At 34.2% G+C, this 27101-nt stretch overlaps 1 protein-coding gene across 3 annotated transcripts in view; it reads left to right on the plus strand.

Moving 5' to 3' along the window:
• The window catches only part of CCSER1 (coiled-coil serine rich protein 1), a 1259722-nt gene that overhangs the window by 435312 nt on the left and 797309 nt on the right, over nucleotides 1-27101 (plus strand). For all 3 annotated transcript variants that reach the window (XM_027116919.1, XM_027116920.1, XM_027116921.1), the window contains exon 6: nucleotides 12683-12890. In XM_027116919.1, coding sequence (XP_026972720.1) covers nucleotides 12683-12890 — 208 coding nt within the window. The remainder of the gene's footprint in view (nucleotides 1-12682; nucleotides 12891-27101) is intronic.

Here is a 27101-nt window from a genome sequence, read left to right on the forward strand (position 1 = left end):
GAAAGGGGAAGAATTTGTTTATTGTGCAAGAAAAAAAACAACATACGTTCACATAAGAAGAAAAAAGAGTCCATTCTAACACTACTATGACCAACTTCTAAGAAGTTGCCTCTAAGAATATTAATAGTTCATTTTATAACAGTGCTCCAGTAATGCCTCCTTCGGATCGTAGGCACTCGACTTTAAATATCCCCAAATTGTTCACTGCAGTGATTCTAGGAAACTTTTTTAAAAAACAAAATTGTTTTCAGGTAAATTTCCCAATATAAATTATTATAGTATAATATCCTACTCTTCTATGAAACTATTGAAGAATAAGATAAAAAATGTTTTAGATGAAAAAGAGCTAGAAAGATCATCGAAAGTACTCTGAAGTAATATTAGCTTATATTTTCCAATCAATACGTATTTATGACCTTTAGAGTCTGGCTTAGTGAGCTCATTGACTTTTTGCCAAGCAGCTGTCTCTGGAGGGAGCAAACGGATTAGGACACAGACCCTGGAGCCAAAATTGTTGAATTTAAAGCCCAGTTTTGCTATTTGCATCCTGTTCAGTCTCTGCATCTTAGATTCCTCCTCTGTAGATTAGTAATACCATAATTGACTATTAAAATATCTTAAAAGGTGACAATTTAGAACACAATTCAGACTGCTCATTAAAGAAAACATTTTTTTTTTTCAGGCATTGCAAAGTAGGTATAGGGGCTTCCCAGGCAGTCCAGTGTTTATGACTCTGTGCTCCCAAAGTAGGGGGCACGGGTTCCATCCCTGGTCTGGGAACTAAGATCCTGCATGCCCCACGGCGTGGCCAAAGATAAAGAAGAAAAAAAAAAGTAGATATAAAGCAACTTAATACAGTCATTTTGGGAAGACTTGTTTTAGGAATGGAACTTCATTTCTTTCTGAGGAATTTTTTTTCCTGTTATACTTCCTTAAATGGGTAGTTGTCTCTGGAGAGGAAAGAGCAAAATGGAGGTTTTCTTTTATCAGCTCTTCTTTGGTTGTGAAAAAAAAAGGGCTGGGTATTTTCTTTTTCATCCTCGTCTCTGTTTCAAAGACAATTGAACATTGATACCAATCTGTGTTTCTGCTGCTTGTGTGAAAGAGAAACCATCCTATGCCACCAGCACCCACCGTTATCTGGTTTTAAATGTCGAGTACACTTCAGCATAGGAAGAAAGAAACTGAGATAACATTCAAAGAGGAATATATTGGAGACAGAGTCCAACAATCTAAGTGTGTCTTCCAGACAGGAGTTAGGAAAAGATTCATCAACAGAAACCTAAAACATTTTGCAGCTTCTGACTTATCTAACCTTCTGATTTATAGCCACATATCATGTTTATATTACTGTTTGTCTATGTTCGTGCTATACTGATGAATAATGGAAAGGTAATTCAGCTACTTTAAACTGAAGCATTTAAATCAGTTCAGCTATGACACTCTGTCTTTATGTCAGTCCTTTCAAGATCTAGCCTCAGATTCTCTTACTGGCCTCAAGGATTTTTTGTTTGTTCCTTGCAACAGATATTTATACCTTGACAGTTCTATGATGTATAATTATGTATAAATGGTGCTATATGCTTTCATTTACACAAATAATTTGGCCTGCTATTTGTACCAAGTACAGTGTTTCTCCATTTCAGAGAGAAAAGAAGATTGACACCTTTTTCTTTCTTGTCCATTCATGGTTAAGTTTGCTATTGTTTGCAAAAAACTACATGTTTAGAATCAGCACCATTTGATGGTTCTACATGTTGATAGTGTGCTTTTACTATCATAATGTTTATTATTATAATGTTTAACATAGAAATTTGAATTAAATTCAGCACCTGTTTTGAGACAGTTTTTTAATAAGCCATCTAAACATCTTCCAAGAAAACTACTATAAGATTTCACAAATCTTATTTCTTAGGACATGAATAGGTATTACGGGTGCTCAATAGATAATTATTGAAAGAATGGACAAATGAATGAATGTTTAAGGAATACAGTTGTAAAGTTAGCTGGATTCTTTACTAGGATTATTCAGCTATTATTATGCTGAATATAAGTTTTTTAAAACATATTTGATCATTAATATTTTGCTAAAAATAAAAAGCAATTATACTTTTTAGCCCCCAAATCTATACCTGTGTTTTATGTCACATGCGGGCAATCTCTAATAGAACTGCGTTTGCAGGACAGCTGTGTTCTGGTTACTGTGCACTGCAGCTGCAATTCAAACTGACCATCAGGAGGCTGGACTGTGACCTTGTATTCCACTAATCCAAACTGTATATAATATCATAATTGACTGTTCAGTATCTTAAAAGGTGATATAATTTAGGATATAATTACAACTGGTAATTGGAGAAAACAATACTTACTTATTGATATCCAGTTAATCTCCAGGTACTTTCTAATTTTTCTTAATATTACTTTAGGCACAAAGTTGTAACTCTTCAGTACTCATGATTCCAAAAGCCACTTACTTTCTAGAATTAGGACTTTGGGACAGCTTATTGGCTAGAACCTAATTATGTACTTTTCATTTAGTAGGAATAATCTTCAAAATAAGTGGGATACTACACATTGTCTTCTATATTATTAAAAATGAGGTTTTCTCATTCAAACAATTGTACCTCCACTATAACTTTATATTACATAAAATAGTTCTCCCCAAGAACAAGAATCTTCCTTCTTAGGAGGACCTAAATTTAAACCCAGAAGCTATGAAAATTCAGTTACACTTTCTTCTCGTGCAACTACAGTTGACCCTTGAACAACACGGGTCTGAACCGTGCTAGTCTGTTATACATGGATTTTTTTTTTTCAGTAAATGTATAGTTGGCCCTGCATATCCATGGGTTTCATATATGCAGATTCAATCAACCCAGGATCCCAAATAATACATGATCCAGTGTTGATTGAATCCTGGGATATGGAGCTCATGGAGTTGGAGAGCCGACTGTGGAATTTGAGCATACATGGATTTTGATATACGTCCTTTGTCCTGGAACCAATCTCCTGCAGATACTGAGGGACAATGGTACTTGATATCTATATTCATACTCCACATGAGTTTCTATCATTTTATCATTGTTATTTCTGTCATAGTTGTTGTTTTAATTCTACTTGTTTTAGTTCTACTTCTTTCTGTATCTACCCATAACGTACTGACTACCTTAAATAGTTTTGCCTAGGTAAAGCTTCAAAGATAAATCTGGAAAGTGATCCATGGGAAATTGCAATATGTAAACCCGTTATTTAGGATTCATAAGGTAGAATTCTTAGCACACGTGTTTAGTGTATGTGAAATTGCCATATATTAACTTATTCAACAGCGACTTGGACATATAAGGCTCACGGAAGGAGAGTGTCACCTTATCCGGTGTTACTGGACCAAAAGGAAGAGACAGCTAGTGCAGCCTGAGGTAGCCGGAAGGGTTGGAGAGGATTTCCTGGGAGAGAGGGTGCACTAACCCAGGCTTAAAGGATAAGTATAAATGAGCCACATTATGTCAAAACTCACATATATCCTGGGGAAAATCATATCCAGTGAGTGCGATAAGATACGTCTAACCTATTCTGCTATTACACTACGTGTTTTGTTTGTCTTACTAAGGCGAGTGGCACAGTGGGCTGGAGATACACCCCTGGAATTCATGTATTTAAAAGTAAGCCCAGGTGCTTTTTGTGTATGTAGGAGTGAGTTTGACAAGATATTTAGAAATTCTTGATTTTGGGTAATACGGAAAATTTTACTTTTCTAGTTGAAATTGAATGTAGACCATCACAGTGCCTTTTGTTACCTCAAGAATGGAATCTGGGAAATTTGGTTGATAAGTGTGATGGAGGTTTTACTAATCTTTCTCAAACTGATAAAGTTTTGTGGTTCTAAAGATTTACTCAAAGTCAAAATCTCCAATTCTTTTAGCTTTGAAAAGCATTGGAGTTTTACAGTTTCCTTGCCGCTACGTATTATGCCAGTAATTTTAGGTATTGCCTTTATGTCAAGTTACAGCACAAGAATTGATTTTCTGCTTGGAAACACTACTTCCTATATTATACTTTCATGGCTAATACTTATTACACTTAGTTTGCCAGATCTTGAATATTTTAAAAAGGTGAAGGGCATAGAAAAGTCTTTTAAAACTATGTAATTGACTGTAGGTTGTATTAACTTTTAGCATATCTTCAGTGGTATGTATTATATCAGAATTTTTATTGTAATAGACCCTAGCTGCAATATTTGTAAAAAATTGCATTTTGTAAAGGTTACTTAGATACCTAGAGGCAAATTGAAGACATTCTATAGTTTTGTTGTGTTTTTTAAGAATGTTCTGATGTAATACAAATTATTGTAAGCAAATATCAGTTACATTTTTTTTTATAAATTTTCTTATAAATTATATCTAAAAACCCATTGTGTGCTCTCCTTAAATGGTCATAAGAGGAGACTTTTACATACAAATTCTTAAAATGATGACATTAACTTCTAAATATATTATGCGATAATGAAATAGGATGGGTTTTATAGTGATAGGTTGGTTCTGAAAGATTAATCACATTCCCTCCATGATATGGATGTGAAGCAAGACCTTGGTACTTTTGTGACTTATTCTCCTGATATTGAAGGGAAAAGGGCAGGCAATAAGTAGTATTGGGAAAAAATTATTTTCTAAAATATAATTTACATCTCTAAAAATGATGATTCTCATTTTACTGATTCTATTACCCTACAAATATGAAACTCTTATAGCTGAAAAAAATTCGTTTAAAAAAAAGAAAGAAGTTTCATAGTAAGGCAAGTCATATTAGAGCTTGAATTTGTGACTTTAAAAAAAAAGATTATTTTTTCAAAGCAAATATAAAATAATAAATTGTGTATTTCTTTCACTAAAAAAACTTTAATTATAATATGTAAATTATATAAATTATAATATATAAAGTACACCAAATAGGTAACTATAAAATATGTATCTTAGATAACTATAGAAGATGCCAAGTGTCTAAAATATATTTATAGAATTCCATCACCAATCAAGACATTAACTATAAAATAATATAGTAAAACTCTTTCCCATTTTTAGATGATTTTCATGTTTATAAATGCATTTGAAAGTAAATTTAATAACAGTTTACTACAGTGGAATTGAACTATTTTAAAAAGCTCTTTGGTATCATAGTGAGATAATTACTTCTCAGAGATCAGATTTTGTTTGACTTTAATTTGTTTTCCTTGTATAGTTCAAAATTTTCCAAATGAAATCACTTCCATGGAGTGGTGGATGAGAGGGTGGGAAAATTTTCCTGACCCCCAGAATAGAGAAGTGTAAAATAAGGAAAATGTTGAAGATAAGAGTCTGCAAACATATCAGAGAATTGACGTTGTTTACATGATGAATTGCCTGGAAGACTAGAGAGAAGGAACTTAAGTTTTTTAAAAAATATTTGATTATCTGTTAGACACAGGAAGACCAGCCAGTTTATGAGGTTTTCTAAATTGAGAATCACTTCTGTAATATCAGGGGACAATAAATTAAAATTTGATCTCTATCTATATAAAATATTTTTGATAATTCTGTGCCCTCAACTTTCTGACAGCTTGAGTGCTCTGGCAAAGAAAAATGATTACACTATTAATTCAATCATAGCATAATTAAAACTTACAATATCTACAATTAAATGAGTAATTGCAAAGTGAAAAATGTATACATGTGCACAGATTTTGTATATCTTTATATGTGTGAACATGGGAGTTTTTAAACAATAATTTGAGTCGCTCTTTGCTGAACTTTATTGTACTGTGTTCATCTCTATATTTATCAATTCTAATTCTTTTTCTTACAGAAATGATCTTTAAACTGGATCTTAAATGACATGTGAAAACAAAAGTAGAGAATGGCAGGGAGAAACATGGATGACATTAATGGCATGGAGAAAAGTTGCTAAACAAAGGCAATCAACTCAGTCATTTCTTTTTCTGATTAAACAACTACTTTCAAAGTTTATATGAGTAGATTTACATTCATAGAATATCTACATTCTTGAAAATTTTGGAGAAGGAAATTCTAACTGTTGTAGGGAATAGGAGTCCTTACTATTTAATCTTATTCCCTAAGATCATAACCTAATATTTTACTACTGTAGCTTCAGTGAAAATAACATAGATAAATACAAGTATATTTAAAATTTTAACCCTATTAAAAGATGATACAAAAAAAAAAAAAAAAAGATGATGCAGTATGAAGAAAAGAGCACTGGACTACAAGTCAGAAGACTGGAATTCTACACCTTCTAGCTGTGTGACACTTAGAAAATTAATTTAGGTTTGAGCTCCTTATATATTAAATAGGAATGTTAAACTAGATCTATAATGCTTTCTGTAGCACTAAATTTGATTGTTCTTTTGATATGAGATGCAAAGGAGATTTCCTTGAAGAAGTGATGTATTTTAAGGCAAGATCTGGAAGGTGGGTAAGCGACACTTTTTCACGCAGATAGAAGAACATATGTAAAGTTCCTGAGGCAGGTTGGAGCTTGGCACGTTTCAGGGCCTGAATGAAGAGCAGTGTGATTGGAACTTAAAAAACAAGGAGGTAGTTGTTAGCCGATGAAGTGTGGTGAGGCAGACAGTTGCTAGATTATGGAGAACCTTGTTGGTTGTGTTAAGGTATTTGGATTTTATCTTACCTTTCCCCATATCTTGCCTTTCTTATACCCATCACTTAAGCTACTAGTGAAATCCTCCTCATATGTAAATTCATATGTAAATGTAAAATATCAACACGTTCTTATAACCACTATCCTCCTGTGGAAGGATGGATGCTGGTTTCATCCCTTCCAGAAGTACAGCTAAATATCCAATTATAATACAATTCGAGATACAAGTATTTTCCTAAGATGACACTTTCAGGTAAACAATATATTTTGAAAGAAAACATAAGAAACATACATAGTTTATTCATCAACCAAGCCTTTTTGTAGTTAGTTCCCTAAACATTTTTTTATTAGGTTCTGGGATGCCAGTTCATGAATATAGATTTATACCTTCATGCCTGTCTTAGAATTATTCAAAGCTAAGATTTAATTTACCGTAAATAATCTGGGCCTTTTTGAAATGAGGTTTAAATAACAATAAGTTTCCCAAAGTATGGTTTTTAAAAACACAATATTATTTTCTTCAAATCTACTTAATGGAGCTTTGGAAGGCAGTTATATACATATGCTTATTTATTATGCTGTACAAATGGAGATTACTTTTACTTTTCATTCCTTGGAAATCTAGTTCAGAAATCCTAGGCACATTATAAAGTGTAAATCATTGCGATCCCTAATGACCACAGATATTTGCTCTCATGAAAGGTGTCAGTACACTAAATAAGGAGTAGCTCCTATGACAGGTAAGAGCATCAATCTTTTGCAACTGACATTTTCTTGTATTTTGTTAGTAATTTGGGCCATTATGTTGGGAAGTTTTCAAATGATTGAAGAATACATATGGGTGGGAAGAAAATATCTCAGTATCCAAATGATAGTTCTAGTTATAACCAAATGATTAAAAAATAAGGAAAATACTTTTATTTTCTCTTCCTGGTAAGGAAAAATTCTTTAACCACTGTATAGTTTATGTCAAGATATATATTTTCCCATTAAACTTATCTGTCATACTAAAAATAGAATTGCAGCAGAACTTTTGAACTAGCTTGGTAGAAAATTTCTTTCACACAAAGGATCCCAGTGACAAAAGTACAGAGCCAATTCACCATAGTAGTTTGAGTCAAACGTTTTAAATACCAGTTGAAACTCTCCAGTTTCTCAAGTTGAAACTTTCAAGAATATATTTAATGTAACATTTATGAATTTTGCTGTCAATTTTACACAAAAGCTTTATTATCTAAAACGTACAGACTAAGAAAGGCCCATAAGTCTCAATTTGACTCTCTAAATGTTACTAAATTTTCAATTATAAAGACTTGGTTGGCATTTATCATCAACAAGGCAAGTGAAAATATTACTGGGCAATTCTAGCAAAGATTCATGGAGATGATACAGAGAGGGTGAAGTGTATATGGATGTGCTCAGTGGAGATTACATTGTCTTTGTTTTTTGTTTGCAGTAGTTATGGTGATTAATGAACCACTGTATCGGGCTTCAGTATCTTACCCTTTGTGTGTGTGTGTGAAGTGAACGGACTATCTGTTTTGATATAAAGCACATTTCTTCAGTTTTCTGGACAATAATAATTCAGAGTGTTGGCAGACAGAGAGCTATATATCCTGAAGTACATGAATTGCATCATCTCATGAGCCCTGCTAATGCAGGAACAGGAGAGCACCTGAACCTTGCTCTACCCTCCCGGCCTTATTATGGGTTGTCTGTGCCAGGGGAAACTATGACTTCATATTAGAGACTTTTCTCCTTTTCTTATCAATTACAGGGATGGATTTTTTTAGGTGTATTTGCCCAGAGACACATGGGTATTTTTGGCCCAATCATAGTCTATTGTTAAACACATTAGTATTCAAAATATTTAATAATTGTAATTCCCCAGGCACCAATCAGTCAGAAATACAATGACCATAAATATAGACTAGGATACCTGTGCCGGCCTGTGCAGCTGAGTAGCAGACCTGATTAACAGCCCATTTTACTAATTGACTCAACCTAATGAAGAATGGTTTTGATTATTGTGGTGTTGCAGCCCACTCTTTTTCATGTAGAAATAAATGGATTTGTTTTCCATATGGGAAAGAATATTAGCTGTTATTTTTTGGTATCAATTATTAAGCAGTTAATGTTCATGGTGAGCCTCTTGAGGTCAGTGACAGAGTCCTATTAATCTCTGCAACACCAGCCGCTGTTGCTCTGCTGGACACAATGTGGATGTTTTCCATAACTGTGACATAATGCCATCATTCTCTTTCTTGTTGGAATTAAGGATAGATCCAAACTTTTGAAGTGTAAAACAAATGGCTAATTTTATCTTCTAAGTACATTTCTGCATATGGTCCATTCGTAACTATCTGAAACAGCAGTGATCCTTAGTTGTGTAAATGCTAAAATGTAATCCTTAGAATCTCAGTAGTTTCCTGAAATTAGTTGCAGAACTTCACACTGGTGTGGTTTGTGAAACCTTTTTCAGTCTTTACTGATGTTTAGATACATAATTGGACAAATAGGTTCAAAGAAATAGCAATCTAATTAAAAGGAATTATAAAATTGTTAGTTTATTTTATTGTAAGAGTGCTGGGAAATTTGGAACCGTGGGTGGCAGCCCTGCATTACATAAAAATTCACCTTCCAGAAAAATGTCTGTGTACAAATGAGAGTTGTATGCATAGATTATTACAAAGAATTGTTTTGTTCATTTACGCATTACTGTATTCATTTGTTCAACTTCAATTATACAGTTATTTACTGAGTCAGCTTAATATGTGCCAGACACCAGGCAAGTTCACAACTTAAACCTGATAAATCTTTGAAAATTCTACTATAACTAAAATACTGTTACTTGTGCTGTGAATTTTAACTTTTATATTTTATTTTCCTATTGGTCTTCGACACTAAAATAAAAACCTTTAAGAATGATCGTATAGCTCACTACAAGTTGTATATAATTAAAATGAATCAGTCATGTCTAATAAAATATATTTATTTTTAAAATTTTTTATTTTATATTGGAGTATAGGTGATTAACAATGTCGTGATAGTTTCAGGTGTACAGCAAAGTGATTCAGTTATACATATACATGCATCTATTCTTTTTCAAATTCTTTTCCCATTTAGGTTGCAGCATAATATTGAGCAGAGTTCCCTGTGCTGTACAGTAGGTTATTGTTGGTTGTCTATTTTAAATATAGCAGTGTGTACATGTCAATCCCAAACTCCCTAACTATCCCTTCCCCCGTGGTAACCACAGGTCTCTAAGTCTGTGAATCTGTTTCTGTTTTGTAAATAAGTTCAATTGTATCATTTCTTTTTAGATTTTGCATATAAGCGATATCATACAATATTTGTCTTTCTCTGTCTGACTTCACTCAGTATGACAATCTCTAGGTCCATGTATATTGCTGCAAATGGCATTATTTCATTCTTTCTAAATGGCTGGGTAATATTCCATTGTATATATGTACCACATCTTCTTTATCCATTCCTCTGTCGATGGACATTTAGGTTGCTTCCATGTCTTGCCTATGGTAAACAGTGCTGCAGTGAACATTGGGGTGCATGTTTTTTTATGGATATATGCCCAGGAGTGGGATTGCATGATCATATGGTAGCTCTATTTTTAGTTTTTTAAAGGAACCTCCGTACTATTCTCCATAGTGGCTGTATCAATTTACATTCCCACCAACAGTGCAAGAGGATTCCCTTCTCTCCACACCCTCTCCAGAATTTATTGTTTGTAGATTTTTTGATGATGGCCATTCTGACCGGTGTGAGGTGATATCTCATTGTAGTTTTGATTTGCATTTCTCTAATAAGTAGTGATGTTGAACATCTTTTCATGTGCCTCTTGGCCATCTGTATGTCCTCTTTGGAGAAACGTCTATTTAGGTCTTCTGCCCATTTTTTGACTGGGTTGTTTGTTTTGATGATATTAAGCCACATGAAAGTATATTTTAAAAATGAAAATATAAATGATGCTTTGTGTAATTATAGGTATGTTTTATTTTTTTCAATTTTTGTTTTTGTTCATTTGCTTGCTTGTTTATGAGATGCAGAATCTTGTGACTAAGAGCTCGAGTGCACTGCTTGCATTCAAATCTCTGCTCTGTTGCTTGTTTGCTGTATTGCCATCAGCATGTACCTTAACTTCTTTGAGATTCAAATCCCTCAACTGTGAAATGGGGATTTTAATACCTCAAAGAGTTGTATGAGTATTAAGTGGTTTAGCATATATGAAGTCCTTACAGGACTACCTGAGATACATTAATTATTATTGTATATATATGCATGTTAAATGGCTGGTAGGAAAAAAAAATCTTATCCTGCTTATGTACTTAGGTTGGTTCATCTCAGGTCAACTTCTTAATAGCTATTTTAATTTGAGAAAAATTACTTATCTGGGCCTATTTTCTCATATGTAAAATGAAGATACTCATTATAGCTACCTCTTGGTTTTGTTCAAGGTTTGGATAAATTAACACACATGAAGTGGTTAGCACAGTACTTGGCCCACAGTCAATCCTCAAAAAATGTTAGCTATGACTATTTATTTATTATTTCATTGTAAATGTAAAGTGGGGATAGTAATTAATATGATCACTTCAAATAACAATTGTGATCTTGAATATACCCATGAAGACAAGTCAACAATTGTGTGATCCAAAAATGTGTTTCTTTGCTAATTATCCGATACTTTCTAAATTGTTATACTATTTGTGAATAATCAGATTTGGATAAAATTAACCAAGGACGTATTTTTTTATTTGCATCGTTGCCTGACCTTGGTGGCAGGCTCCAAGGCAACTCTGTTTTTTCTCAATTTAGGTTGCCAAGTGACCTCGTCATATACTTCAGTAAATAATATACATAAAAGCTATTGAAATTGAGCATAAGTTTCATAAATATCCTGAGCTATGTTATAGTATTGCCATTATTGTATAGGCCCATTAGTTTTGGGGTTTTTTTGCGGTACGCGGGCCTCTCACTGTTGTGGCCTCTCCCGTTGTGGAGCACAGGCTCCGGACGCGCAGGCTCAGCGGCCATGGCTCACGGGCCCAGCTGCTCCGCGGCATGTGGGATCCTCCCGGACCGGGGCACGAACCCGTGTCCCCTGCATCGGCAGGCGGACTCTAAACCACTGCGCCACCAGGGAAGCCCCTTTATTTTTATTTATTTATTTATTTATTTTAGGCCCATTAGTTTTAATGAATGGAAACAAATTTAGAAAAACTCATTAAAAATGACTATTTTCATAGGCTGCTCTTTTCATACTATTTTTATATCTGCCTCATAGGCATATTTGGAAAATTGTTAATCTTAATATCTTTTCTTTATATATACCTTCAATATAAGCGTGTTATTTTCAAAATGCAGTATTTAAAAATAATTGTTTATATCAAGTAATCAATAAAATATTTTCCACACATTACTATGCTAAAATTTAATGATTATTTGATAAGCATGCTAATTACATATGAAGTTATGCATCTCGCAGTTATTTCACTATTTTCACATAAAATCCTATGCATACTAGTCTTTCTTAATCCACAAAATGGTTGAATCCACAATTGATTAATTTAGTAATTTAAAATAATAATTACCAAAATTTTTTATCCCAAGTTTTGGTTTCTTAGTCTTTTCTTTCCAGTTAATTTTTAAGCATATTTTCAGAAAATCTCTATATGAAATTTCTCTTTCAGTGATTACTTTTGAATTTCAACATTTTTAAAAGAGTTAAATAAGTGTAAACCCATTGTTATCATGTATAAATTAAATTCCAGTTGGGGAAAAAAATCACATTCTAAAATAGTGATTGTCATTGAACCTTATTACCACTCTATATAAAATTGACAAATAACTTCATAATTTTGACAGAAAGTTTCAGAATTTCCAAAGACTAATGTGAAGAAATAATGAGAGTCACAAGGAAGTTTTTTCTAGCTCACTACTGACATTGATCAACAGCTTGGAAAATACTGCTCTGAATATACTACCTAGTAATTTTTGTTCATTTTTTTCTTGTTAGGAACCTTTCCCTGAAATTAACAAAAGAGATTGATCAGGAAGCCAGGTGTCCCCATATCAGGGGAACGCCCAGCAGTCCATCTGCAGATTGGCCCCTGCCAGGTGTGGAAGAAAATGGAGGCATCGATTCTCTGCCATTCAGACTGATGCTACAGGACTGCACAGCCGTCAAGACATTATTATTAAAGATGAAAAGAGTTCTACAAGAGGTAATGGTTTGCTCTAAGATTAATGTTTTCAGTGCTGGTAGATAGTGAAGTCTGTAGACCTGGTTAATCCCTGCTTCTATCAATAGTTAACTGCATAACACTGGGCAGGGGTCAGGTATCCTCGTGGAACTTAGCCTTTCTCATATGTCAAATAAAGGGTTTGTAGTTCTGTTTATAAGGTACTCTTCCCCAAAATTCTAAGATTCTGTGAAGGAATTAAAAAAGAATAAATTGATACCAAGTCTGGGAAAAGTCAGATAAAGAGAAATGGGCATCAGCTGTTATGTTTTTAAAAAGCTATTGAGAGACCTATTAACTGGACTTCATTTTAATGATATTGAGACTTTATATGATACCATAAAAGTAGTTTATTTAGTCATTTTTGTTCCAATAACAATTAATCTAGTAAAATTTCATCTGAATGTTTGATTGATTTTGCCCATTGACTCCAGGTGCCCTCTTTCAGTCTATGCCCAGTTAGATGATGAGCTAGGCAGGAAAATACGCAGTGGAGTCTTTCATCTTTATGTCCAAGAATCAGCCATTCTTTAGGATTCAAGTATGTTATGGTTTTATTTTTATAATTGCAAGAGTTATTTTCTTTGGAGGATTTCTGTAAAAAGTATAAACAATATTATTTCAAAGATGTAAAATGAGGGGACCAAAATTTTAAATGACTTTCCTCTAGTGGGTGTGAATCCGGAACAACAGCCTGAGATTTCTGACTCTCAATTCAGTGACATTTTATCATGTCCTATTATCGTTTAACTGATTTCTCATTATTGATAAGGGATGTTCATAAATAGTGTGAGAACAGAAAAATACAACTATTTAATATGAGTAGTATTATGACTCACGTACAATGATGACCACTGATATTTCCTTTTCTAACACTGATAAAAACAATAATAACAACACTAGTGGCTACCACTAGAGGCCAGAAATGAATCAGGGAGAGAGAAGGGAATTTAAGAGAAGTGATTGTCATAGGCTATTAGGGGTATCCAGTCATGTATTCCTGTCAGCTATTAAAGTAATAACTGGAAGAGATCTCTGCATCCCAAACCAGTTTATATCTCTGGGGTGGTCTTTGTGTCTATGCAGTGGTGTGTAGGAGTGGTGTGCTTATACTTGATCATTGTTAGAATTTCAGGAATTTTATGAGCTGACAGTTAAGCACAGGCATTAAAAAAATTAAATTATATACACTTATAATGAAACAAATCATATTTTTAAAAGGGTAATCAGTACTGAAATCTCTACATTTCCTACTAACTTTACTATATTTTACTATTAATTACACTTGTGAGCTTATTTACATCTATTGGATCTATATGTAGAAATACTATATAATAGCTAATGTGCATTCATTTATGTCACTTTGTTAGCTTGAAATCAGCCACACGGGAATATTATGCCACAGAAATTGGCAAACAATGCAAGGTAGGGCTTTTAAATTTTGGAGAGCTGTTGTTAAATATTTACCAGTACACCGCTATATGTATGACTATGTGGTTTCTATATTGACAACATAAGTGTTTCTGTCTGCACCAGTCCAGGCTTCCTGACCTTTTGCTTGACATGTAGTCTGAACCTCTCTGAACAACGCAAACTTAATAATAGCTGTTATATTAAAAGATATTAATCTCAAAGTCTGTAACAGTCAAGTATTCAGTTTTCTACCTCTCTCTTTGGTCTGGATTTTAATTTTAAAAAAATCAAAAAAGTAAAAGGAAGTAGGAAAAACTGACAGGAAGAGTCAAGGGGCTTTCTTATGTACTTAATTTTATAATTTAAAAATATGCAGTGATATTCACTATAAAGTCAATATTCAGAATATACTGAGATTGTTTTTATATTTCTATCTGTTTTTCTTCATTAAAGAGTATTTGAAGAAACTGAAGAGAATTGACTTTTAAAGCTAATGTAAAATGAACAATAATTACATCTGTTTGTTAAGCCCATTCAGAGATCAGGGGGTCTTACTCTTTATGGTCAGCAAGAAAAGCAATACTATTATATGATTAGCATTAACATCTCTTCTAGAAAAATGATATTCATAATAGGTGCCTTTAAAGAAAATATTCTCTAAGCCATGAGTTTTTAAATGGCAATTCAGATTTCATTGCTGAATTTAATTCCAGCTATTCATTTTAGATTAATAATACCTTTTTTAACATAGACAAATAGAGTTTATTTCTATTAACTTATTTTTATGATGCTTAGTAGTCCACCTGTGTATACAGATAATTTTTTTAATAGATCTTTATTGGAGTATAATTGCTTCACAATACTGTGTTAGTTTCTGTTGTACACCAAAGTGAATCAGCCATATGCATACACATGTCTCCACATCCCCTCCCTCTTGAGCCTCCCTCCCACCCTCCCTATCCCACCCCTCTAGGTCATCACAAAGCACCGAGCTGATCTCCCTGTTCTATGCTGCTGCTTCCCACTACAGATAATTTTTAACTGCAGAATATCCCAATTATTTTATTTTTAAGATGAAAAAAGTCATTAATGAGTTTAGTGTATCACACTGGAAACCACTCCTATTTGAGATTTTTCCTAATGCTACTCTGTTGCCATCTTAGATTTTAATTCTTAGATAGGTCAAGTGTGAATAATCTGAATGGAAGCTCACACTGTCAATTTTATCCCCCTTCTTTGGAGATCATTTGCTATGACAACCCCAAATATCAATTCCTTTATTTAAAAAAAAAAAAAAAAGGCTGGCTTTGGGCCCTAAGAAATTCTGTTGTCACTTTATTTTTTCATATTAGTGATTTTTAATAAAAGTGACTACAGCAAGGGAGAACTATATAAATTTTTCTTCCTTTTTTGTTAACTTTTTCACATAACTCCATTACCTGTAAAAGAAGACAATATTTAATACAATATCTGTAGAAATAGTTTTTGTTTTGATGTTTCCTTTCAGTTTGCGCTGTTCTCTTTTTGTTATTCTCTTATTATAGAATTTGTTTGTACTGTTCGGTAACTGACCAAGAAGACTACTGGGAAGGGATTTTAGATGCAGTGCATAGTTTCTAGTAAGATAACAGCTAATAAGAATGTTTATCCAAGATTGTTTGCAATGCCCCTCCACCCAACATGCTTGCCTTTTTTTTTTTTTTCTTTTTGTGGCACGCGGGCCTCTCACTGCTGTGGCCTCTCCCGCCGCGGAGCACAGGCTCTGGACGCGCAGGCCCAGCGGCCATGGCCCACGGGCCCAGCCGCTCCGCGGCATGTGGGATCCTCCCGGACCAGGGCGTGAACCCGCATCCCCTGCATCGGCAGGCAGACTCCCAACCACTGCGCCACCAAGGAAGCCCATGCTTGCCTTTTTAATTTATGTTTAAGAAATGTTCCTAGCAAATTTCCTAAATCATATAAGACATTTTTTTTAAAGTTAGATAAATGTTAAACAAATTTTAAAAATGTTGATATGATCAGGGGAATCTAACAATAAAATTACATTAGTGAAAATCAGAGAACTATTTGTTCGAGAATCAATATAATTTACAAGCTCAGGTAGTTGACATAAACATTTGGGTTTGCCATTGAATAAAGAGCTCTTACCCATTTTTCATTTTTTCTCAACAATCTAGCAGTTCAAACTAATTTTATTATCTCTAAAAAATAATAATGGGAAACTTTCAAGGATAATTTTAAACATAAACTTATTTCTTTTATTTTTAAATATAATACATAAATATATGACAAAATTTGGAGTGTTTTGAACTTCACCGTAAATCATTGTATGGTGGGCATTCCTTAAAGATTTTTTTCTTTTAGCACATTTTGGTGAAATGATTCCAAAATCTATAACAACGTTCTTATAAACTAACATTTTCCTATCAGCAAATCTCAAAAGCAAATGAAAAGCCTGTAGAATAGGAACTCCGACAATGGATAATTACAGAAGGAAAAAGCAACAGTGGAGAGTCATGAAGTAAGGAAATTCACCAAAAACAAGCAATTACCCATGTAAATCTAGATAACAATATAATAATTAGACTGCTCTTTATATTTATCTTTTGAAAATAATAAAATTCCAAGTTTCTGCTACCTACTTTGTTTATTTGCTTGTTTTTGCTTGCATAAAAATTAGTTTAAGATAAAAATTGGAAAAAGATACACCACAAAAACTGCAAATGCAAGAAAACTAGAGTGGCTCTACCCATGTCAGGTAGATATAAAGATAAGATATATCACCAGAATCAAAGAGCTGCATTTCATAATGATAATACAACATTATAAAGCATTTATACTCCAATAAAGATGTGAAAAAAAAATATACACACACACACACACACACACACACACACACACAAAAGAGTCAGTTCATCAGGAAGACATAACAGTCATACATGTGGATGACCTATGCATGTAACTTGTAAATATATGTTGCAAAATCTGACAGAACTAAATGAAGAGGTAGGTACTTCACAATCATAGCTGAAGATTTTAACTCTCTTCTCTCAATAACTGATAAAACAACTAAAAATCAGGAAAGCTTCAGAAAATTTGAAAACCATATTAGAGTAATTAGAGTATTAGAGTAATATCAAGAAGCAAGGGAAAACATTGCTTTAAGAAAGCCAACTTGAGGAATGATGCTGAGAAGTAAATATGATAAGAAAAGAAAAGATAAACAGTCAGTGGATTTGTCAATCTACTGATTAATTCCAAAAGCATATTTCCCAGGCTTTAGAAATTTCAATATGTAAAACAATCTATACAAAGTATTAATTTATAAAGCTAAAGCCTAAAATAGAAATAGTAACTCTTTCCAGCTTGTTCTCAGTTATTAAATTATTGGTTTATTTCTTTGTAAGTCATTGGTCTATGAATTTGAAGGATGTGAAAATGAATGCCCTGAACAAATTTTTAAAGTATGTTTTAAGGTAAGACATGTCTTAGTTTTGGAAGGATATTATAAATTTTATTAGGTTAATTAATAATGATGGCCAAACGTTCATCTTACATGAGTACCCTCCATACTGAGGTATTATTTTTTTCTTTAAAGAGTATTACTTATATTACCTAAAGTTGTTATTTATACTGCAGAGGCAATCTAATATAGTGATCACAATATACTAGTCTGTACTAGGACAGACTGCTCAAATTTGAGTATCAAATCTCAGTAGGTACATATGACTTTGAGCAAAGTGTTAATCTCTCCATGAGAATCTGGTCTCTCTCAGAAGCAGAATTACTACGTAAGTGCATGTTCAAAACTACTAGATAATATCAAAGTTTTTCCAAAGGCTTGTACCAAATTACTCTCCCTCCGGGTATATTCATGTAATAGAATGCTTTATGTTCATGTATCATCATGTCCCACAAAGAGTGTTTTCAACACAAAAACCAAGTCACAGATAAATTCATACAGAATATAGAGTTTAAAAATATGCAAAGCTAAATAATTATTAAATATTATTAAAGAATATACATTTTGAAAAGTATGGGGATGTTAAACATGGTAGTCAAGGTAAGATTACATGTGTAGAGGTAGTGGTTGAGGAGGGGTGGACATGTGCAATTAAGGCAGATATTTATTTTATATTCATGGTATATTTTCTTATGTGTTTCTGTCAAAATCATTGCATATACATAATATTTTCTTATATATGTTTAACGTTGCCTTAAAAAACTCAGTCTTCCCCAATTGTGTGTCCTCTGAGTGGCTCCCTGTACACCAACTCCATCCCCTACAATGCTGTTTTCCTCTGTATTTCTCTTCCCTTTGCCATCAGTGTATCATTTCATATTTAAACAATGATGTCAAACTAAAAACGGAGTGGGATCAGTGAGAGAAAGGGTATAACAATCAGGCAGAGAATTCTTTCCCGGTATGAGTACTTACATAATCTGCCAGTCATGTGTATTATTTTATTACTTATTAAAAACAAACTACAGCCCTGTATTAACAATAACCGCCACCCTCATTGTACCTGAATGATGTGGTTATTTGTGTTATAATCATATTCAATAATTAATCAAATAACCACTAATGTGGTTCTGCTATGCATGTTTAACTTTTAATTTTCTTCTTGCATCCAGCATTAATGTCTCAGTTGTAATACAACTCACATACTATTGTGTGATTTGATGGGCTAAATCTCACATCAAGAATTTCAGGCTGCAACATAGCAGATATACAGCAGATGGCACTCTGCAGGATCTCTAGGGGATGCTTAGTGGGTTCAGTGCTTCTGGTGGGGGAGGGAAGGAGAGAGCAGAGAGCCATTTAAGCAAATGATGCTGTGGAAAGCCTGCAATTGTGTTCCTCTGAGACACACTTTTACAGAAATTGTGTTTTATTCAGGTTTGAAAATCAGAAACAAAGGCATATTTAACTACAGTGAAAATGCCTACTTTTAATCACCGAGTATATAAAAGATGGTGTTACAAATTCAGACAGCATAATGCAGTTGCTTAGGAGTAATATAAACTGTAAAGTGTTCACATGTTTACAGATTAGCAAAAGCGTTTTAACATCTAGTGACTCATTTAGATGCAGGACAGTTATTCCTTAACCATTTCATTTTAACCTTGATGAAAATGAAACCTTGAGAAAACTAGTATTGACTTTTAATATAAATTTACTAATAGGAATACAGATGTTTACTATTTCAAGTATTGTAGTTTAAATAGATTATTTTCTGTTATTGTTTTTTAAAGTGAAATAAGCTCTGTATAGTGGGCTAGCTATTAATAAAATCAAAATAACTCATATTTATGACAAATACATGTGACGACAAATAGATACATCTGTCTTGTTCTCTTGGTTAGATGAGCTTCTGTAAGTAAGAGGAGATGAGTTTAAAAAGAATAATGAATTATTATGAAAAATTTTATTCACTTACCTCAAAAATAGACAAATATTGTTTTGTTATCCATGGCCTTCATTAAGGGTCAGCAAAGTCTTTCTGTAAAGTCCTGGCCATATAGACTGTATTGCAACAACTCAATTAAGTAGTAGTAAGAAAGCAGATATATGATGTAAACAAATGAGCATAGCTAGAGTCCCATAAAACTTTATTTACAAAAACAGGCAGTGGACCAGATTTGGTTCTTGTTCTGGGCCTGTCATCCCATACTACTTAAGAGAGAGGTATCATGATACTACTTCAAGTATCATGAGGATGCACTGTGTAGTTAAGAGCATTAGTTTAAGGAGCCAGAATATACAGTCTATATCCCATCTCTTTACTTACTAGCTCAGTGATCCTAGGCAAGTTAAACCCTACAGATAATAATATTAACATATCACTTAAGTTTGTTGAGAATATTAAATATGTTAATATGTTTTAAATGCATGGAACAGTGTTGGACACATATCAAACGCTCAACTTGTATTAGTTATTATTTTATTATCACAAAGTCTGAGGACCACTAGTGAAATAAAGTGATCATGGATCTAACATTAGGCAAAACCTGGATTCAAATCTTACTTAGATCTACAATTCAGCAATGTTATTTTATTCTATTTTATTCAGTTTCTTTGATAAACATTAGGTTTCCACATATAGAATAAGAGGATAAAAATTCTTATAAAGTTTATTGTGAAAATTAGATTTAAATTGTATCTGGCAGGTCTAAAGTTCTAAATAAATATTAGTTCTCTTCTCTTACCCCACTTTTAAAAAATGTATTCTAACATTACTTCTCAACTTGTTGCCCAGATTGAGATTTGATTCCAACTTCATAGCACTTCCATGATTCTTATTTCCTTTAGAACTGGCCCTTGATTTTGGTGTTCCTATTTCTTGCATGTTCCAGAGCTATAGTCTGGCCCTTAAGCCCCAGGTTTGTGGCAGAGATTATTTCACTGGTTCACAGAATTTCTAAATACTGCTAAACCTCTGATCAAACTGCATAGTGTAGTAAATTTTGGATAGAGATCAGTGAATAAATAATATATCCAGATATAGTACCTATCTTTAGATTTTAAAATCTTTCCAAAATTTTGTTTTTAAAAAATATTCATAAGTGTTTGCTGAAATAAAGTCTGTTTTAAAATCATTTTCTTGCAAGGGAGTCTATTTTATAGAAGTGATTTTCTTAGCTTCCGTTTGCAGCTAAGATATGATTTTTAATTTTTTAAAAAATTTTATTTACTTATTTATTATTTTTGGCTGTGTTGGGTCTTCGCTTCTGTGAGAGGGCTTTCTCTAGTTGCAGCAAGCGGGGGCCACTCTTCATCGCGGTGCGCGGACCTCTCACTATCGTGGCCTCTCTTGTTGCGGAGCACAGGCTCCAGACGCGCAGGCTCAGTAGTTGTGGCTCACGGGCCTAGTTGCTCCGCGGCATGTGGGATCTTCCCAGACCAGGGCTCAAACCCGTGTCCCCTGCATTGGCAGGCAGATTCTCAACCACTGTGCCACAAGGGAAGCCCTAAGATATGATTTTAATTCATCTCTATCTTCCCCCAAACAATTCCGCTTTCACTTAAGGCGGCTCTTTGTCTAGATTTAAACTTATGATTTAAAATATTATTTTAATAATGTAATCTAGGATGAAATTTAATATAATTCACAGTTACCTTAGTTATATTATGCTATTTATTTCTTATTTAGGGCTTTGCAGAAAGCGCGTAGTCAGCATATTGCTTTGTTTCATGTAACTCTTGGAACATCTACCATGGTTTGGACACATAGTTAAATTTAAAGTGTGGTCTAATTCAGTATCTGCTGAAAGTTCTGTGTCCCAATATGCCTCTATTGCTTATGAAACCTAACGCTATTCTGAATATTAAGGCCCATTTTCTGATATTACTATGCTTCCTCATTTACTACACATTCTTGAAAAAAATTATTTTATTTAAGGACTTGGCAGATGCTATGTCAAATTTAACTGCCACTGGAGAGATAATTGCAACCTATAAATATTCTTGAATTGTTTCTTCCAGACATTTCTCTTTACTTAGTTGACATCCAAGACTATCTATCCTACTGGCAAATTGTTTAGTACCTACCAAAGCTGCATTTTTTTCTCTCAAGAAACCTTCAGAAAAGGAAACCATTTTTTTTGGTAATGAATAGTGGGCAGAAAAGTACTTAATATTGTGGATACATGTAACTCTGTGGACCACAGACCAAGAAACTGCTGGCATTGATCTGGGGAGCAAAAATCCTGCAGATGCCATCTACATCTCTGTCCATACAGCAAATATAAGAATTCATTGTTGAAAGATAGTCACAGGATGTACTAATTCAAGTGTGGATTTGAGAATATTGCGATATTAGAGAACGGAAAAGGTACCAGGATGCCAGCTGTGTGTGTGCCCACACATGTGTGTGCATGTGCACAGGTGTGTAGGTGTGTTGGGGGTTGTTGAGTATAATGTATTTGTATGTGTTGTGGTTGAGAGGCAGGGTTGGAAAGTGTCTTAAAAATATGTCCAAAAAGCAAATGCCCTAACTGTGTAGTTGTCGTCTATTTGCTTCTTCCCTGGCAAATTAGATTTGGCCCTATTGGAAGATCCTGAAAACCTTGCAAAAAATAACAGGATGCTCATAAAAGACACATGAGGGCATATGTCTGCATTCACAGTCTTACTTCTGAGTAATTTCTTGGTATCCTATTATCATCTCTTACTGGCTTTCTTCACTAGAATCACTTGAATAGATTACCTTTTAACGACCCACCTCTCCCTGTCTTTTATATTAACCTTCAGGCGTTCCATATGTTTTTACCTTCAGGGAATTCTTGGTTTGTTTGACCAAACAGAGCGGGAGTGACCTGGGCTCCACTTTAAATCTCATGAAGTATCTCCTCACGCAGGACTTAACAATTTCCCAGTCCTTTCCTCCTCCCTACCCTGCCACACACATCCTTTTCATTGTAAATCACAGCCCAAGAGAAATGGTGTTTTTCCATCAGTGCTTCAGATATTCACAGTCTCTCAGCTCATCATGCAGCCCCCCATCAAATTGAAATCCTGGTCATGGGATAATAAGCATTTAGCTTTAAAGAAGATGTGGCACATATATACAATGGAATATTACTCAGCCATAAAAAGAAATGAAATTGAGTTATTTGTAGTGAGGTGGATGGACCTAGAGTCTCTCATACAGAGTGAAGTAAATCAGAGAGAGAAAAACAAATACCGTATGCTAACACATATATATGGAATCTAAAAAAAAAAAAAAAAAAAAAAAAGGTCATGAAGAACCTAGGGGCAAGATGGGAATAAAAATGCAGACCTACTAGAGAATGGACTTGAGGATATGGGGAGGGGGAAGGGTAAGCTGGGGCGAAGTGAGAGAGTGGCATGGACATATATACACTACCAAACGTAAAATAGATAGCTAGTGGGAAGCAGCTGCATAGCACAGGGAGATCAGCTCGGTGCTTTGTGACCACCTAGAGGGGTGGGATAGGGAGGGTGAGAGGGAGACACAAGAGGGAGGAGATATGGGGATATATGTGTATGTATAGCTGATTCACTTTGTTATACAGCAGCAACTAACACACCACTGTAAAGCAATTATACTCCAGTAAAGATGTTAAAAAAAAACAAAAGGAAATCCTCACTTATCCTATTGTAATGAGAATTCTTTTCCTTAACATCATCATTGCTGTAGCTGTTCTTGGTAGTTTAACAACTATTCTCCTGATCATAAACTTATGTGAGGCTTTTACACTATGTAGAACGTGAGTCAAGTTGCCTGCCTGCCACAAGCTCCACGGAACATTTTTCTGTAAGATTACTGAGGGTGAGACATGGACAGGGGCCGGAACTCTACTCCTGTTTGTGTTTGAGGAGTAACTCTACTAATTCTGTAGCTTTTTTTTTCTCTGATAGTTACATGCGACTGTATTTATTATCTTTAACAGGATTTTGTAGACATCAGTGATATTGATCAGTTTAGCAAGTGTTACCATGTTGAACTTCTTAGAAATGCTCTTTATACTCTGCCCTGAATATTAAAACAAACCATCGGAACACAAACTATCATGGCTTTTTTTCCAAAAGTGTGCTGTGTATTTGTAAGGTAAATAATGTGAACGAAATGCAGTCAATACTCAGTAATGATAAATCATTATGAAAAATGGGATCCATTTGTGACAATTTTAAAAATAGTATTGATATTCCCAAATGTATACAAAATATTTCTTTAAAGTAGCACTGATTGTAGGATGGGGCATAGGAAAAGAAAAAGGAAAATTCAGATATAGTTTATTTTACACTTCATTAGGACAAGTTCAAATGGACCTTGTCATTTCTCCTAAGAGTTTAAGAAGTGAAGGAAGTTCAAGATAGTAAGAAATCTGGATGAATAAAGAAACTTATCAATCAGTGAGTAATAACCACTGTTATTTGGCTTGTGATAGGTGATACTTTATTTTATTTTTTTTTGTTTGTTTTTTTTTGGCCTCACCATGAAGCATGTGGGATCTTAGTTCCCAGACCAGGGATCGAACCCGCACCCCTTGCATTAGAAGTGCAGAGTCTTAACCACTGGACTGCCAGGGAAGCACAAATAGGTGATATTTTAGTAAAAAAGAAATAATCATGTCTGCGTTTAAAATTTAAATGGGAAAACACAATGGGAAAACACTTTCAAAATAAGGTATTTTTTATGATAATTTAATTGCGCCTCCATTTCTTAGGGGGATTTATTTTTTAATGACTCACTGCTTTTTTAAGTTCAATAGATTTTTTTAAGCAAATAGATTATTATGTGGCATTTTATTTTATAGGCCCTTTAATTCAATTTATACGTAGACTCACAGTCTTCTGTTCGGTTTTTCCCACAAATATTCACTGAATAACAGTCTCTGAAGCTGCAAAAAGAAATAATGAAAGGAAGGATAGAAGGAAAGAGGGAAGACAGTACTTGCCCTCAAGAGAGAGGTATGCAAGGTTCTTGTGTTTACAAAATAAAATCAAGCTTAGACCCTGGAGTTTCTATGGGTGTCACGCACAGTTCAAGAGACAGATCCCCAGAATTTATATATTGAAGCTGTAATCCTCAGTGTGACTCAATTTGGAGATAGGGGCTTTAAAGTAGTCATTACAATTATATGAGGTGAAAAGATGGGGCCCTCGTCCAATATGACTGGTGTCCTTATAGTTAAAAAAAAAAAAAAAAAAAAAAAAGGTACCAGGAATGCACCCACACAGAGGGAATTTGGCCTTGGACAGGCACAGAGAGAAAACCACGTGAACAAACAAAGATGGTCACTCGTAAGCCATGTAGAGAGGCCTCAGGAGAAACCTGATTTCCCAACACCTTAATGTTGGACTTCTGGCCTCTAGAACTTTGAGAAAATTAATTTCTGTTATTTATACCACCCAGTCTGTGGTATTTTGTTATGGCAGCTCTGGAAAACTAATATACCAGCTAAGCTCCCAGATAGAACAAACGAAGCCCAAAGTAGATTTTTGCACAGGGAACCTGGGACTTTGTTGTACTATTCCAGAGGACCACCAAGAGAGTGACATAGTCTTACAGTATTAATCAAAAACAGAAACTAGCTGCTTGTTCTTACACAGTCATCTGTGCATGTGGCAGAAAGGCTCAACAGCTTTGTACTCATATTAAGAAAGGGGCAATGCTCCCTGAATGGTTTCACTCCTAAATGGCCAAGAGGTTAAGTTAATTTTATGCTAATTTCTTTGTGCAGAAGTGTGTCTGAAAGTAGCAGTCCTAACTAGAAACTAATTTGTTGTCAATATGCAGGATTTCCTAGAGGAAAGGTTATTGAGGGGGATGAAGATCAGTTTAGACTGATCCGGGTTTGAGGTAATGAGTGTGGAGTGGAACAGCATCAATAGGTATCTAGGAAAAGAGAGGAGACTGAAAGCTGTAGGTGAAGTGAAGAGATTAATGACTGATTTTTGTATAGGGATAGAGGAGAAAACATATGAAAGATTGTTTTGATATTATAAACCTGGGGAGTGGAAAGAATGGCACTGCTCAACTTGAAAGAGGAAATTCAAACTTCTAGTTCTGGAGACAAAATCATGAGCTTGATCTGATCTATGTTGGATTTGAAGTAGTGGTGTCTTATCCAAATCGCTCATTCACCTGACTCTGAATAAGTCATCAATACAGAAGAGGCTAGGATAAAAGGCCATGCCTAAAGTTACACATTTGTTAATTTATTTGCTTAGATGTGCTTAAATGTGGATGTGATTCATTACCCTTCTGTGATTTTTGAAGTGAGCAAGGTTAGGGAAAGTTAAGACAGAAGAGAGGAAACAAGTGGGTCTGAAGAGAACAGAGGTAAGGTATGCAAAGAAGCAGAGTTATAAAATAATTAGCATATATATAGTGCTTACAGGGTACCAGGCATTATTGTTAAGCCATTTACAAATATTATCCCATTTTACCTTCCTAACAGCCCTATGATAACGGTGTTCTTATTATCATCTCTGTTTCATAGGTAAGGAAGTTGAGATTCACAGTGGTTAGGCATTTTAAGTCAGGATTTTAAATAGCCAAGGCACTGTGAGCTTCAGAGCACATACTCTTAACCACTTTGTTATGCAGCCTCTCCAAAATAATGTATAGATTTGGTGAAAATAGAGCGTAAAAAGAGTGGGGGGAAGAGGGAGAATATTCTTAAACAAAAAAGGCAAGATTGTCGTAATCGAATTTTCTGTAGAAGTAAAGAGAATAAAGTTTGTTGGATTAAATTAAAAATGAAGTCCTTGATTTAAAAAAAAGGACATGTTAAGATAATGACAGGATAGGTGGGATTCCAGACTTCTAAATATTTTGGATGAAAATTAGGATGAGAAAGGAAGATTATGAATGGAAATAGTCATTCTTTAAAAAACAGTTTTTTTTAAATGAAGAAAGGGAGATAATTGGTGAGTGGAAGAAAGCGCCACTCTCTGGTGCACTCTCTTCGGTTGCTCATATCTCTCTTAAATATAGCCGTTGCTCTGCATCTGCGGGTTCAGCATATAAGGATTCAACCAAAGACAACTGAAAATATTCGGGGAAAATTTCCTGAAAGTTCCAAAAAGCAAAACTTGAATCTCCCATGTGCTGACAGTGATTTACATATATTTACATTGCATTAGGTATTATAAGTAATCTAGAGATTATTTAAAGTATACAGGATGATGTGCATAAGTTTTGTGCAAATACTACATCATTTTATATATGAGAATTGAGCATTCAAGGACTTTGGTACCTGCAGTGGATCCTTCACACTCAACATGTACGGAAATAGCGCTTCTTA

Source organism: Aethalodelphis obliquidens, unplaced genomic scaffold (genome assembly GCF_003676395.1).
Source record: "Aethalodelphis obliquidens isolate GAN/ISIS:26980383/991018 unplaced genomic scaffold, ASM367639v1 scaffold17, whole genome shotgun sequence".
Taxonomy (NCBI): Eukaryota; Metazoa; Chordata; class Mammalia; order Artiodactyla; family Delphinidae; genus Aethalodelphis; species Aethalodelphis obliquidens.